The sequence below is a fragment of the Coptis chinensis genome, chromosome 4 (assembly GCF_015680905.1).
Source record: "Coptis chinensis isolate HL-2020 chromosome 4, ASM1568090v1, whole genome shotgun sequence".
Taxonomy (NCBI): Eukaryota; Viridiplantae; Streptophyta; class Magnoliopsida; order Ranunculales; family Ranunculaceae; genus Coptis; species Coptis chinensis.
Genome location: NC_141459.1, coordinates 76,512,123 through 76,528,684, shown reverse-complemented (window position 1 = coordinate 76,528,684; position 16,562 = coordinate 76,512,123). Strand labels below are relative to the sequence as shown.

The 16,562-nt window shown below is 36.1% G+C and overlaps 3 protein-coding genes across 3 annotated transcripts; all 3 read right to left on the bottom strand.

Annotated features, from left to right (window-relative positions):
* Window positions 1-5,943: 5,943 nt before the first annotated feature.
* LOC147504869 (uncharacterized) lies at window positions 5,944-6,429 on the bottom strand. Its single transcript, XM_086605389.1, has one exon. It carries the CDS (start codon window positions 6,427-6,429, stop codon window positions 5,944-5,946), a length of 486 nt encoding a protein of 161 aa, XP_086461515.1.
* A 4,942-nt stretch (window positions 6,430-11,371) lies between these two features.
* LOC147504868 (uncharacterized) lies at window positions 11,372-11,842 on the bottom strand. The gene has a single exon (XM_086605386.1). The coding sequence runs from the start codon at window positions 11,840-11,842 to the stop codon at window positions 11,372-11,374; it is 471 nt and encodes a 156-aa protein (XP_086461512.1).
* Window positions 11,843-12,078: 236 nt separating this feature from the next.
* On the bottom strand, window positions 12,079-13,354 carry LOC147504867 (uncharacterized). The gene has a single exon (XM_086557574.1). It carries the CDS (start codon window positions 13,196-13,198, stop codon window positions 12,329-12,331), a length of 870 nt encoding a protein of 289 aa, XP_086413700.1. The 5' UTR covers window positions 13,199-13,354; the 3' UTR covers window positions 12,079-12,328.
* Between the last annotated feature and the right edge of the window lie 3,208 nt (window positions 13,355-16,562).

Here is a 16,562-nt window from a genome sequence, read left to right as displayed (position 1 = left end):
AAATGTCAAAGTGGCATGAGACGAGCGATCATTGTCACTATTGGTCAACTCGCCGCTAGATTGAGATTTTCTCTGACCAATCTCGATCGCAAAATATTAAACCATCTGAACATTTCCCCTGGTCAAGGAATGGGGAATTTCTAGAGGTTAATGTTTATCTGCAATTACTACAATAGCCACCTTTCCCCAGAAAAGCATGAAACCGATAGAATCAGATTATCTGATATCCTTAAGCACTACAAATTTGGTGAAAAACTTCCTGGATATTTTTACCCTAGAAAACACAACAAATCAAACATCAAGGGTATTATCCGCAAAAACCATAAAAGCGACAAGGAATGGACCAAGTACCCCATCATTGTTTTAGGTGACTAGGAAAGTGCTGATCCTCCAGCAAAACCTCCTCTAAAACATCAAGTCTTCAATTCTTCAGGTATACCCTCCTTTTGACTTAACTTCGATATTTATATATATTGGAATCCCACAATTCCCCCCAGACTTCACAGATATTTTCGCGATCCTCCCTCATTTTGAAAAAGCTCGTGGGAACTCCGATAGAGTGCTTAAACTCTTAGAAGGAACTGATGAAGAGATCGATATCAAAACTGGGGCTGATAAAGAAAGGAACCCTCGCCTTACTGTTGCTCTTCCCGACATCAAAAATTATCGAGCACCTCTTTATGTTCTTCAAATTTGGGCTCTTCACAAAATGGGTCAGTTGCCAATTCCCACTCAATCTCCTTCAACAAATCCTTTAAACGATCCTTCTTTTCTTATGTCCTCCTTCACTTTGCATGAACTTCCTCCTAGTTTTCCCCAGAGTTTCTTTGATTACTTAGATAACAATCTTACCATGACTCCAAATCTTTTTCCCCAAATTAAAAAAGAAGTTCCTGATTTTTATGAATATCCGCTTTTACAAAATATATTTGACCAGTATCGTTTATTGTATACAGATATGGCCCCTCAATTGTCAGCGAACCCAAGTGTTAGCGCCAATTTCCTGCTAAAGGAAAAAAGAAAGTTGTTGACACTACATCAGCCAAAGCTCCACAGGACAAGCATCCTGCTCCACCCTCAGACATTTGGACCCCTTCTTCCAAAGATAAGTGTTCTGCTCCTCCTAAAGACACATCTCGTACTTCCTCACAAGATACCAATACTCAATCTAGTTCCAAGAAACGCAAACACACCTAGGGGGAGAGTGGGCTTGCTGAAAGACAAACACTCTAATCCCTTCCTTCTGATACCAGTGAAATTTTCAAGCCTGTATTCCCTCTATGTGATGGAAACTATATTCCTTTAACCGCCTCGCTTTTTGGTGATAATCCCCCTGAAGATTTAGGCGTGTCCCTGTCTTCCAACTGTGTTCTTCCAAAGGATAAGCTTGTTATGTGCTCTGTATCTCCTTCACAACGCTTAACAACCTTCTGTGATGCTATGGAAAAGGTATTCATCCTCCTTTCTTTACTACATATCCTTTACTTTATTTCCCATTTCTATCTGCTTATCCATTTTCGTTACATTTTTAGGCTAAAGTTGCTGCTTTAGCCCAATTCGACTCTCACTATCAGCAAGACCGTAACATTGCTCGCTTGAGAAAAACAGTTGAGAGTCAACAGCTGGAAGTTGACAAACTGAAGTAGTAACTCGCTTGAAATGAGAGAACAGCCAACTAACAAGCGACTTGAAACGGAATACCGAGATTGCTGAACAAACCCTTCAACAGAAGATTGCAACACATATGGAAATTCTGAGGAAAGAACATGCATAACAACTGAAGAAAATCACTGAAGACTTTGCTATCACAGAAGCAAAGTATAAAGAAGCTTCCGAAGCTGCCGATAATGAATTTAACAATGTTATTACATCTTTGAATGTTCTTGCTGATCGGCTTGAAGCTTTCAGACCATATGTTCCTCCTGCTGTTCTTGCAGAGCATGGGCTTCCTGTCGATAATGCTCCTATCGAGGAACTTCCAACTACAACTCCGTCTACTCCTCCTGCTGCAACTACAACAACTACCTGCCCTGCTGCTGATGCCCCCCCTGCTACTGAATTCAGCGACATAGATGATTTGTTTAATACCCTTCCTGCTTGATTTTTGTAACATCTGTGTAATACTCTGCAATATTGCTACTATTTTCTTTTATCCTTATGAACATTTTCTCTACTCAGCCATTTTAGTTCTATTTTTGCTTGTAATATCCTTTAATGCCTATGGAATTTGAATCTGAAACATTTTTGCAATGTACCATACATTGGTATATGTTGTAGCCAGAAAATCCATAATTTTTCGCAACCCTCATCTCAAAAGAGAGTATCATCTATACTTCATTTAAGACACTTAGAAAAATAATCATTTATATTTATATAACCAGAAAATGAAATTTTTGATACCATTAACAAAAAAGAGAATATCAGCGATACTAAGACTTGTATCACCAGAAAAATAAAATTTTTGATACCTTCCACAAAAAAGAAAGTATCGGCAATACTAAGACTTGTATCACCAGAAAAATGAAATTTTCAATACCCTCCACAAAAAAAGAGAGTATCGGCAATACTAAGACTTGTATCACCAGAAAAATGAAATTTTCGATACCCTCCACAAAAAAGAGAGTATCGGCGATACACTTTTAAGTATGAAAATATTCCAATAAGTACAATCATAGCAACTATTTCTAAAATAAAATTTTAACCAACGCACCTTTATTATTAATATGATATATGATGCCTCCTCCTTGCTGGTGACTTTTGACAATATGCCTAATACCAACATTTATGCTGATATCAGGACTTTATGCGCCTGGTATCGGCCATTATTTTTGATACTAGGACTTTTGATAATATGCCTAATACCAACATTTCTACTGATATCAGGAATTTATGTGCCTGGTACCGGCCATTGTTTTTTATACCAAGACTTTTGACAATATGCCTAATACCAACATTTCTACTGATATCAGGACTTTATGTGCCTGGTATCAGCCATTGTTTTTTATACCAGGACTTTTGATAATATGCCTAATACCAACATTTCTACTGATACCAGGACTTTATGGGCCTGATAACAACACGTCTGTCGTTAACAGGGCTTTTGGCGATATGCCTAATATCAATACGTCTATTGATACCATGATTTTTTGATAATATGCCTGGTACCAACATTTCTGCCGATAACAGGACTTTATGTGCCTGGTATTTGCCATTGTTTATGATACTAGGACTTTTTGACAATATGCCTGATACCAACATTTCTGCCGATAACAGGACTTTATGTGCCTGGTATATGCCATTGTTTCTAATACCAGGACTTTTTGACAATATGCCTGATACCAACATTTATGTCGATAACAGGACTTTCATACTCAATATTATAACATAATTGCATTATGAATCCAAAACTTTTATTATCATGAATATTCTTGCTACATAGCTCATTCCTTTAATAAAGTTGAAAAATACATTATTGATAAAATACCTTCAAATTATTGATATTCTGAGGTTTTAGAAGTAAATCGCCATCAGCATTCTTCAAATAATATGCTCTGTTTAGTCCCACCTTGTGTACAATATAGGGCTCCTCCCAATTTGCTGATAATTTTCCAGCTCCCTTCTCTTTTGCCGCTTGAGTGACTTCTTTCAGTACTAAGTCACATTCTTAGAAACTTCTTCCTCTAACTTTCTTATTGAATGCTTTCCTTAGCTGTCTGTGGTAATAATCAAGCTGAATTCTTGCTTGCTCCCGTTTTTCCTCTAAGTTTAAGATCTCTGCATGCATCCCTTGTTCATTCAACCCTTTTTCCACAAGCAATGTTCTAGATGTATATACTACCATCTCAGCTGGAGTTACTGCTTTCATCCCATAGGCCAGAGTAAATGGCGACTCTCTTGTAGCAACTCTCGGAGTTGTTCTGTATGCCCATAATACACTGTTTAGCTCCTCGACCCATAAGCCTTTCTTGTCCTCTAACTTATTTTTGATATTATCTATAATAGTCTTATTTGTCACCTTAGCTTGCCCATTCCCCTGAGCAAAATAAGGTGCCGATGTGAAATGCTTGATCTTATATGATTCTAGGAAATCTCGTACCTTGCTTCCAATGAACTGAGGACCATTATCTGATATGATAGCATATGGTAAACCATATTGACATACCACTCTCTCAAACAAAAATCCGATAATATCTTGTTCTTTGATATGCTGTAAAGCTATAGCCTCTACCCATTTAGTAAAGTAATCAGTCACAGCAAACATGAATCTTTTCTTGCCTCTCCCAGGTATCAAAGGTCCAACAATGTCCATCCCCCATAAAGCAAACGGCCATGGATTTGACACGCAATGAAATTCCTCTGCTGGAACATGAATTGCATGACCATGTTTCTGACACTTAATGCACCTCTTTGCATATCGAAGGCAATCCCTTCACATTTGTGGCCAGAAATATCCTTGTCTTGTTATCTTGTTAGCCAAAGATCTTCCTGCTAAATGATTTCTGCACTCTCCTTCATGTATCTCTGCAATGATTTGATTAGCTTCGGCCGCCGATATACATTTCTAATGCAGTCCCTCGGGATTTTTCCGATATTAGCCATCCTCTATTAGCAGATATCTTTCAGCTCCAGATTTTACTCTTCTAGCCTCATTTTTATCCTTGGGTAACTCCCCTTTGGACAAAAATAAAATATAACTGCTTAACTATGACGCCCCCAGTGTATCTATCTCTATAATCTCAGGGTGCTTTATATCGATACTTGGATTCTACTGGACACCCATTTGCAATATACGTCCTTCTGTATTTTGCAATATACGTCCCATATGAACTTTGTATTCTTTTTCAGCAATTTGAATAAAGGCTTGCATCGGTTAGAAGTTCTTGATATTAACCGGTACCTATTTAAAGCCGCAATTCCTCCTATTAGCTTCTGTACCTGCTTCCTAGTACTCGAAGAAGCCATCTGCTGAATAGCTCGAATTTGATCTGGATTCACATCTATTCCTCTTTTTGTGACTATATACCCCAGAAATTTCCCTGAACTGACCCTGAAAGTACATTTCTCTGGGTTGAGCTGCATATTAAATTGTCTGAATATCCGGAAGACTAGATCGAGGTCTTTAACATGATCTTCTGCTTTTTTCAATTTGATTACCATATCATCGATATAGACTTCCACAATCTGTTTAATCAAATGCCTAAACATTTTCTCAACCAATCGCTGATACGTTGCTCCAATATTTTTTTGCCCAAACGGCATTCGAACAAAATAGTAAAGACCTCTTTCCACAACGAACGCTGTTTTTAACTGATCTAACACTGCCATGACAACTTGAAAATATCCTGAATGCCTATCACAAAAACTCAGCAACTCAAAACCCGCTGTTCTATCAACCAATTTATCAATCCTGGGCATCGGATAATAATCTTTCGGACACTCTTTGTTAACATCAGTAAAATCCACACATATCCTAACCTTGCCATTCTTTTTTGGGATGACAACAATATTTGCCACCCATTCTGAGTTATCGATTTCCCTAATAATTCCACATTCTAACATCTTTTTTATCTCATTTTGCACCGCATTTGCATATATCATCCGAACTTTCCTATGCTTCTGATGCACAGGAACTGCTCCTTCTCGCATATTCAACTTATGAGAAGATATAAGAGGGTCAATACCCAGAAAATCTGCCATCGACCAAGCGAATACATCTTTATTTGTTCTTAAAAAATCTACCAAATCTTGTCTGACCCCCACACTCAGCTCTATTCCGATAAAAGTGAAACAACTTTCATCATTTTGACCGATATTAACTTTTTGTACCTCCTCCATCATTTTGCTTGGAACTACTTCCATCTCTATCTTCATCTCTGACGTAAATCTAAAATCCTGACGATGCTTCATGGTATCGGATTTTAGAAATAAATCTTCTACTAATTGCTATTTGGTGTCTTCTGAGACGCCCCCAATATCTATCTTCTTCTCTTTCATCATACCCTTCATAGTAACAAAATTGCATTTCTCAGATTCTGATTGATCACCTCGTATCTCATGTGGTCCAAAAACAGTCTGAAATCTGATAACCTGATAAGAAGTACTGGGAACTGCTCTCATAGCATGTATCCATTTTCTTACCAATATAGCATTATGATCCGAGTGATGTTTGATGACTATAAACTTAGTCATTATTGTTTGTGGACCTACCCTTACTGGCAATTTTATTTCTCCAACTGGTCTAGTTGAAGTTCCATTGAAGCCATACAAATTAAACTGCGGTTCCTTCAGATGCGACTCATCAAATCCGATACATGTATATGCTTTCCAAAACAGAATATTGACCGAACTTCCGCAATCCACCAATACTTTCTGTACATCATAACCAGATATCTTTAATGTAATTAACAATACATTATCATGAGGTAACATTACTTTTGACAAATCATCGGGAACAAACATAATAGCTCCAAGTATGCTTGCCGCCACTAATGATAGGTTCACTGGTATCGACTTTATGTTCACTTCTAGCACTTCCTTTACCGTCGATATTTTTCATATCTTATCCCTTATAATCTTCTTTTGTAGGATAACTCCTTTGTATATCATATTGATCACTCCTAAAGGCTTATCATTCACTATAGCTGTTACTTCTGGCCGACCATCTGCTCTGAACTCATGAAGCTTCCCCTCTCGCATTAATCTGTCTACCTCTTTGAGCAAATGAAAACATTTATTGGTTTCATGATTTTTCACCTTATGGAAATTACAGAAAGGTTTATCTGCTATTTCTCTAAGCTTGTGAATCGGATGCTGGAAATAAGGTTCTTTTCCCACCCTCCTTAAGATATCCTCCACAGTTGTATTAATGGTGATATAATTGCTGGGGTCCAACTCTTCTTTCAGTGACCTTTCAAACCTCTTTTTCTATGATGGTTGGTTCTCCACCTTTGCATAAGAATCTATCGTCTTCCTCTTATCAGACTTATTGTAGTTATCCTCTTTAGTATACTTACTTGATTCTGATACCTGTAATACTGACGGATTCGATGTTGCCATAATTCCCTCCTCAACTTGTACATCTTTTTCAGTCTTATCATACAACTCTCTCAGAGTTTTGATCTCCTTCCGAAGCATATACTTGTGCATGTCAGAACCTAGAATAAGTCCTGTCTGAAACGCCATTACTGCTGTCATTTCCAATTGATCTAAATGTTCCACTAATTGTGCCTCCGCCTTGAAGCGAGATAAGAAAGTTTTTAAAGATTCCTTCTTTCCTTGCTTAAGCTGGAACAATACTGACACCTGCTTCGGTTTTACTCGCTGATGACCATAATTTGACAAAAACTTCTCTTCAATCTCCCGATAACATGATATCGATCCTTCCAGTAGAGAACAGAATCACTTCAATGCTTTCCCCTTCAGGCTTGTAGAGAAAGATTTACATAATAACGAATCTAGATAAACCGTACCTTTGTATATCGGAAATTGATGCTGATATCCGAATAGATGGTCCATCAGATTTGACGTCCCATCATATTGAGTGAACTTCGGAAGTTTGAACTTTGGTGGAATGGGCATCATCTTGATGCTCTGGTGTATCGGACTTCTACTGACATCGTCTGCCAGTTTTCTTACCGAAGCAGAAGTATTTTCAAGAAGCTGGTTTTGCATCATCTCCTATATCATCTTTTTAGTGATGGGTTGTGGTATCGGCATTTCAAGTATTGGCGAAGCTTCTGTAGTTCTTTCATGTTTTTCTGATGCTTTTTCCACAAAATAACTTCCTGACTTTGAACTACATTTCTCTTCCTCGTCTCCCTAGATATCCTTTACAACCACACTCAGACTCCTCTTCTTCATCTCTTGGTTCTCCCTTAGTAATATCGCATTTTGCTGTTCCACTTCCCTCAACCTTTTCAAAACTTCTTGAATTGAAGTGTCACCTTCCATGTTCTCCTCCTGGTATCGCTGACTCCCGGAAGCTCTTGTATTTCTTGTTTGCGATTGATTATCATTATCCACTCATTTGCTGTTTCTTTTCTTCCTTGGAGCCATTAAGATTCAAAACTCACTGTATTACTCACCTTTCTTCACTCTTCTGTTCTTCAAACAAAGAACAAAACTATGGATTCGATATCGAAGAAAAAGAAAACTTCAAATTTTCTTGTTCTCGATCCACAAACGGCGCCAATGTGATGTCCAAGAACACCTCTTGAATGTTCTAAGATCACACAATCTTAATGAACAGAATGAATGAATGAACAGCATAAAGGGAGAAGATGAATTGAATCTATGTTTTATTGATTTGCGATAACAGTTTATAATATCTCTCTATCTGTTTCTCTCTCCTCTTTGTAATGGTTTTTTCTGATTATCAACTAATGAATTTTCTCTTGCTCTTCTAGTCTTTTTATATAATATCCTGATTTAGTTTTGACCCATCCAATCTCTGACACGTGTCCCTTGTCTTCTTCCTCCTTTTTTCCGCTCAATACCTGCAAATGTTTGAACATAACCATAAAATATACCAAAACATTAACTCTTATATCAATGTTTCAAATTTTGAAATATCAGTTATAATATCTATAGACACGATATTTGCCCATTACAGGTTTAGCAACTTAGCACTAAATTAAGGCGACGATGTTGGGCTTTAGATCTGGTATGCAACCTCACCCTTTATAAAGGTGTAGAATTCTACCCTTGACTTTTGATATTGACCATCCCCGTCCCAATTTCCTGTTGGGTTACGGGATTGGGTTGTTTTGACTCTTGGCTACAATTGGGACTCAGCCACGGCAATATTGTATTCAAGTAACGAATACAGAAATGAGACAGTGGGGCACCGAAACGAAGAACAGATTCACCAATCACGGAGACACATCAGTGGGTACACGTGTTAATTATGCAAAGGCCTGTACTTGGTTACGCAGTTATGCTAGCGAAGAATGTAGACAACTAGTCAAACTTTACTTGGCACATACTAAATTCTCCAGTACGAGACATGTGATGTGCTCTACTGCTCTGTCTATCTTTGATGAAACAATCGGGTATTTGGTGCTGTACTAAATTCATTTGGTACCTCTTGGATAGCTACAATTTGGTACATTTGGTACTACTCATATCAATCAAGTCATATTAAGGTACCATACAACTAAATTCACTTACCTAATCCAACTCAAGATCCAAATTTTAGGTGCAACATTTATAAATTATAGGCCATTTAGCGGGGTACTTTTTAATTGGATAATTTGTAGATGGTCACCAATTGATTGTTTATTTATATTTGGACTAAAATTGACGGTTGTACATTCATATTTTATATATTGACACATTTATCCTTGGGACCAAATCCTAATTTACAGTTAAAGTTAGGGGCCAAACTCTAATTTTAAAATAAGACTTGGGCATTTAATAAATGACCTAAATTTGTTCTAATTCCAATTGTATGCTCTAATGATGATGCATCTTTCATAAAATTGGTAGTTGACCATAAATACAATAACCAACTCTAAATTGATATAAAATTAGCAGCTAATTGGGGTGTACAATTTTATGTTCTTTGTACTATTTAGGGCAGAGAACGGGTCGGATATTGCTATATTTTAACCCGAACCTAAATAGTTTGACAATATCTGAACCCGAATCAAACCGAAATTTACAATTCTAATCCAACCCGACCCGACCTACCCCGATCGGATAATAGTAAAAATTTAAAAAAAAAAAAAAAAAAAAAATTATATCCGAACCCGACCCGAATAAATAAACGGATATGAAAATCGACCCAAACCCGAACTATTCGGATTCGGGTTGGGTCGGATTCGGATAAAACTAGACCCGATTCCCTTTCCTAGTACTTATTAAACAATAACTTTAGAGTGCTAATATTCTCACCTTGTTACGTCTATAAACTCACCCTTAAAAAATTATATTTTATATTATACCACTTTATTCTTCCACCTTCCCCATTAGCATAGACTTTTTTTTTTTTTTTTTTTTCCGATAACCCCCGATTAGCATAAACTCACCACAGCCTCATTATAAGTAAAAACTCTCTAATAGAATAAACTGACCACTCAAATATTTACTATTTTTTACCAACCTTTATTATGTTCAAGTTTATACCTAATGATAGCAATTGAATCAACAATAGATTGTTCAACCCCATAACTAACACTGGTAATAAATCGTACGAAGTGTTCTGTAACCGTTCATCTTTATATAGATGTAAGAATCTTTCAAATGTAGGCTTGAGATAGTCTAATTTGAACAATACCTCACAATTATTTTAGTATAAAAGCTAATGAAAAGCAATCACATTCTACCCTCTAAGTATAGTAATTGAATTATCACAACCCCAAACGCATTCATAATAATATTCGTGAAGTTTTGTTTTGTTCTTACCACAAAAAAATATGTATAATGATCAAGATTATTTCATTCATACAAGTATGCAAAAATTTATAATATGCATTTTGTTTTGCTTCCACCCATTACTTTTCGGTCGTATTTCGTGTGTATGTCTTTGTTAGTAATTTGGGATACGACAAAAATTCAGTACGGAAATAATTCGAGAATTATTCGGTGATTCAAAAAAAAGGTACGATCAAATATTCGGTCAAAAATTCGCAATACAGCAATTGTGTAGTGTTTAATTAATACGCGTTTTAAACGTTTGGTTGCAAAAATTCGTGATATTATGTTAGTATATATTAATAATGGTTGTCATTCTTTACAACATAACAAATATATCTAAACAATTTAGCTACAAAAACATTGAAACCAATTGAATGACCCACATAGACACTTTCATTTATTTGTTCTTGGATTGAAATTAACGTTCAAATTTCAAAATACACACACACCATGACATGACAATTTAAATATTGCCCAAAAAGTATAAAAGCAAAGCTTTTGGATTAATTTATCACTAAAAATGTAAGAGTGAAGGACTTAAAGTAAGAGTGAGAACATAAAGTATATAAAAAATAACAAAAACGTGACCGAATTTTCATTCATTTTTTTTTTGCCGAATTTTTGAGCCGAATTTTGAAAAATTCGACAAAATCCGTATTATTCATTTCAAGGCAAAAAATCATGAATTATTGCGAATCTTTCAAATATTCGGAAGTATTATACGTTTTACCCTTCAAAAATTCGATTCGATTCAGCAAATTACTAATAAGGGTGTATGTTAATTAACTTGGCTTAGGTACAGGATGTAAATTGGTTAAGTTGTAGTCCTAATAAGATTCTTATATAGTCATTGAATCAAATCTTAGATCTTATTAAGTGTTACTATTATTTGGAAGTTTTTTTTTTTTTTTTTTTTGAAGAAGCTAGGGGTTCGGCAGACCCCAACCTGTATTAATTATAATCTCATATACATTCTATCTTGCGCATCCTCCATTACAAGTTTAGATAGGGCACCATCCAAAGGAGGTAGGAAAAACAGCAAGGAGTCGTGTAAAACATTACATAGCTTTGACAAAAAGTCAGCTACCCGATTAGTCTCCCTATAAACATGTTTGAACTCCACTACTTCGAACTGATCTTTCAAAGCAATAATGGAAGCGACAATATTAAGACAGTACCAAGGGGGTTCCTCTTTGCCTATGATCGCCCGAATAGCACACTGTGAGTCAGACGCAATGGTTACTCTTGTAGCTCCAATGTCTACCGCACCCTTCATACCAGCTTCAATGGCTAAGAGCTCCTGGGTCATAACTGACTTCTTAGTAGAACTGCCTGTGAATGCCAGTTTCACTGCCCCTGTTTCATCTCTAATCGCTCCCCCAAATCCATTTGAGTCCTCGGTAACCGACCCATCAGTATTTATCATCAGCTCACCTAGTTTAGGCCTAAGCCAAGAGCACCAGCTGGGGTAACTTCCAATATTATTTGGAAGTTATTTGGTCATACTGTTAATAATAATATTTGTATTTAGTCCACAAATAAATAACGTGTATGACATGTGCCGGGCATTTTAGCCATTTCCATAAAATTATAGATAGAACAAGACGATCAACTCAAAGTCAATACAATCAACTGTCAATTTTGACCCAAATAAACAATTAATTGGTGGCCAACTACACATTATCTAATTAGAAAGTGGCCCAAAAGGTAAATAGCCCATAAATTATTTACAATTTAACCAAGATAAAATACAAGACAGCGGGAAACCTAATACCAGATCGGAATACAACTAAAAAATGTGCCCAACTCCTACAGAGTAACCAGCATTCAGAATCCGATCACATTTCGTCAATCGAGTTTCGCACCAAATGAGCTCCATACATTGGCACTGGTTAAAATTACCACCTCCAAGCTAGAGGAAAATGAAGCACTCTAGTGAAACCAATGGATCTTCAAGTGATTCTTTCACTTGCCACTTCTCTTTTGATCCTTCCAAATTTTGCCCAATCTCTGGTGCCAATACAGCATTCCTCCCCAAAGATCTTACCACTCTTTTTCCCGACTGGCTTCTCGATATCCCAGGCCTATTATTACCACCGACATCGATTCGTGTCGCTGGAGAACTAGATCTCCTTCTAGAACTCTCCCCTTGATCTCTCATTACTCCATTTTGCATCAAATTCCGTGGCCTAGTAACCTGACCCGCATAAACTGACTTCCCGCCCACGTCACTCCTATTATTAAGCCAATGCTGATCTGATCTTTTAACTGGAGATTCCCCTCTCATGTAAAAATCACCTGAATCTGACCTTTTCCTTTGAAACTGCTTACTTGGAGATTGACCAAACCTTTGTTGCATAACTTCATCATATTCATGACTTCTTTCATCAGTTAATGCACTAGTTGATACACTTTCACTTACACTACAAATCTCAGAAACTTCAGAGACGTCCTCAAATGGTCTACTTCTTTGTTCTTCTAGTTTTGGAAAAGAAGGTAGTCTAAGTATCTTCTGTTCATGAAACTTTGGAAATCTTGGTTTGGGTGCTGTGGTTTCTGAGAGTACTTCTTTTACACTTTCTTCTTGATCAAGTTGTGGTAGTAGTACTGATGGAAGTTGTGGAGTTTTCTTGATATTAATGTGGGTTTGTTTGCTTTCAGTTGGTGGGTCAGATTCTGGTACAAGAGTTCTGTCTTGTAATTGTAAATGTTGGTCTTTTGGCGGTGGTGGTGGTAGTGGGGTTTCTTCAGTAGGCTTTTTAGTGCTGATACAACAACCCATAATGGTAGGGAAGTTAAAGAGTGGTGGTATGTTGCATTTTTTTGGTCGGAAATGGTTGTTAGAGATATGGGGATCTGAGAGTGGCGGAGATAATTGCAGTCAGCTTGACTATAGACTTATAGAGTGTGAACTGTGAAGTGTATTTAAGGTCAATGTGGATATTTAATATTTATTAGTAGAATTGGGGAAGGGGATGTAAATATACGGAAAATTGCCACTTGAAGTTGATACGGTCTGATGTGGAGGTTGTACCCAACTAATTAATTAACAGAGTGCACGTTATCTAATTGCTGATGTTATTGTTTTGGACAAAAATTCGTAGCTATATTATTTAAATCAATCAAACTTTATACCAATTATTTGGATTGGATGACACTTTTTTTTTTTTTGGGTAATCTGGATTGGATGACACATTGACACTGACTGCCACAAATAGAGTGTTTCAGTTCTGGGTTTTAAAAAGTTAGACCCATTTAAAATGGGTCATTAAGAACCAAATCGATAAAGAATCGAAACCGTAGAACTGAATAGTAAAAAATTTGTGGGTACCAGAACCGATTATTATAATTTCGATATATAAAATTTAGTATTATATTACATTTAAGATAATCAAACTTATACATTATAATATAAAATATGTTTTTTACGTGTAAAAGTTTATTAAATATATATAGTATAATAATGAGTGTGTGTTGTTAAATGTATATTTTATAACAATACGTTAAACAAGTGTATCATAGATGTTAATAATAATGTCAACGTGTATATTATGAATTAACTAATACATTTTATATTTGTTAACTTATGTACGTGTATATTTAAATATACACATGCTTGATATATTGTGGTACACGCATTTATTATAAACCAATATATAGTGTTCATGTTAAAAATTAGTGATGAGATGTAATTGTAAAACGCATGTACTCGCATGTTCGATTTAAAATGCGAGTTAATACACGTGTACAAATATATGTGTATGCACGTAAAATATATCAAGGTAACAAATATATGTGATTGTATAACAAATATATGTGATTACACGTGTACACGATCGAGTTAATACAAGAAAACAAATATATGTGTATGCACATAAAAAAAATCAAAATTTTGGAGTTAGATATTTGATTATTTTAATTTCTATATCAAAGCTTGAAATTATCACATAAATGGTAAATGTTTTAACGTGTATGATTGATATATGTTCATAGATTGATGTAAATATGATTGTTGATACATCATTAATTATACATAAAATATTATCATGTAGGAAAAAACAAAAATAAAAATAAAAACAAGTTTTAGTGTTTAAATGATTGAAATTATTTAATAATCATAATAAATAATAAAGACCCGAATTAGAACCGAAACCGATAAAAAACCGTGGGTTTTGATGGTTTTGGGTTGGGTTATATAATTCTCATACTAAAACCGTTAAGAACCAAAACCGATAGAACCGCAAATAGTAAAACCCAAATCAAAATTGCTAAAACCCGACCCAAAATCAACCCGTTGGCACCCTACTTACTATTAACAGATCGATTGAAATTGGACTATTATTTGCATTATGAATATGTCATTTCATATTTCATATTAATGTTGAATACTTGAATGTATAAAATGTTTTGGATTTGATGCCAAAAGAAATGCTACTTGTGAGGGACATCCTATCAAGCAATTACGTGATGTGCACACAGTCCATACACAACGATTCCACCAACTTGACTTCAAACATACAAATATTCACCACGCTCAATGACTCGCATATTCATCAAAGTATTCAATGACTCACTCGACATCAGATCAGCATCAATGACTCGTCACTTGACTTCGCCTCGTGACATCATCACCTGCCACTCTCATCATTGCTATTATTAGCACCGAGTCTTTACCCTTCTTAATACTCAAATCAGTGATAGGGTTATATACTAAAAACATTACTTTTGTATTAACTCTAATTATTTATATTTTGAATGAGAATCATATGGGCAAATGTTATGCATATTATATATGGTATTAGTTATATGCATGTGTCTAATACTTTATGTTGTAGATGATATGGTGTGAACACACATAAGATCATATCATCAGTACCTTATAAAGTATAAGTAATCGTTCACAACCTAGATAGATTTGGACAAACCATTAGTACGGTTGTAGTATAATCTGGTATTAGTCTATCTTGACTATAGGATTACACTAGTACACTTTGTGTGTATTGAACAGGACCAAGTGAAGTTATTTCTCCTTATATTGACTATATAATAGAACAAACGCCTCTGTTATTATAAATGCTTGTCCTCCTAATCCGGATATAACAACGGGCACTTACATGCATTGTACATTGCTTTAAATCATCAATGAGTGAGATTCATTTGTGAATCAACAAACTCGATGGATTGGGTAATGACATTGTATGTAAGGTGTGCTGTTGATTATAGAAGAAATCCGTGTCCCGCAAGAAGTCGGGTTGATGATGTTCCCTTGAGGAGCTCAAAAAGATTGTCATGTAAACCCTGCAGGTGGATTTATTCCGACATGACAATGAGGTTGAGTGGTACTACTCAAGGACATAAGAAGTTGATTAATGTAGTTGTCAGTAACTTGACTTAATCAACGGACATTCGATATCTTAAATACGGGAAGATCAACGAGCATATAATATGGAGCCCATAAACGCTGACACGTAATTTGGGATTAGGGCGGTAGTGCAACAATGACCTTTAATGGAATAAGCCATTTGTTGATGGACTTAGGCCGTGTGTTCGGGGCGAACATGGGAAGCCCAAGCTCGTCATGAGGCCCAACCCTAATTTCTCCTCATGGTCCCTGTTGTAGCCTATAAATAGAATACTCTTTCTCTCTGGCCGAAATTGACTATTCATTATTTTGAAAAAGAGGCAAGAAAAGTAGATCTGAATTCGTTTATGATCTTGAGAGAAAGAAGGGGGTTGGTAGATCGTTGTCCACAAAACGTCCAATCTATTCTAAAGGAATACAACAGAAGATCAAGAGGTAGATTTTGGATTTCATAAAGCTTGGATTCTCAGAGTTATCTATACCGATTCTCAAAGGTATGTTCTCTATCCAAATTGTGAGAACCCCATTAATTCCGCTGCGCGTGGTTCTCGCGGATTGTAGAAATTTTGCATTCTGAATAACGGTTCCTACAATCAGTACCATCATTACGCTCTCGCCATCATTACACCTTTAACTCTACTCCCCCCCTCCTATGCCAACTCAAACAGTCTAGTACTTGAAGTCACCATGCACGTGTAACTAGTGAGGACGTGTCACTCATCCTAGTAGCACACTTGTCCATACCACTACACGTGTCCTACCAACTATTTTTTCGCAACACCTA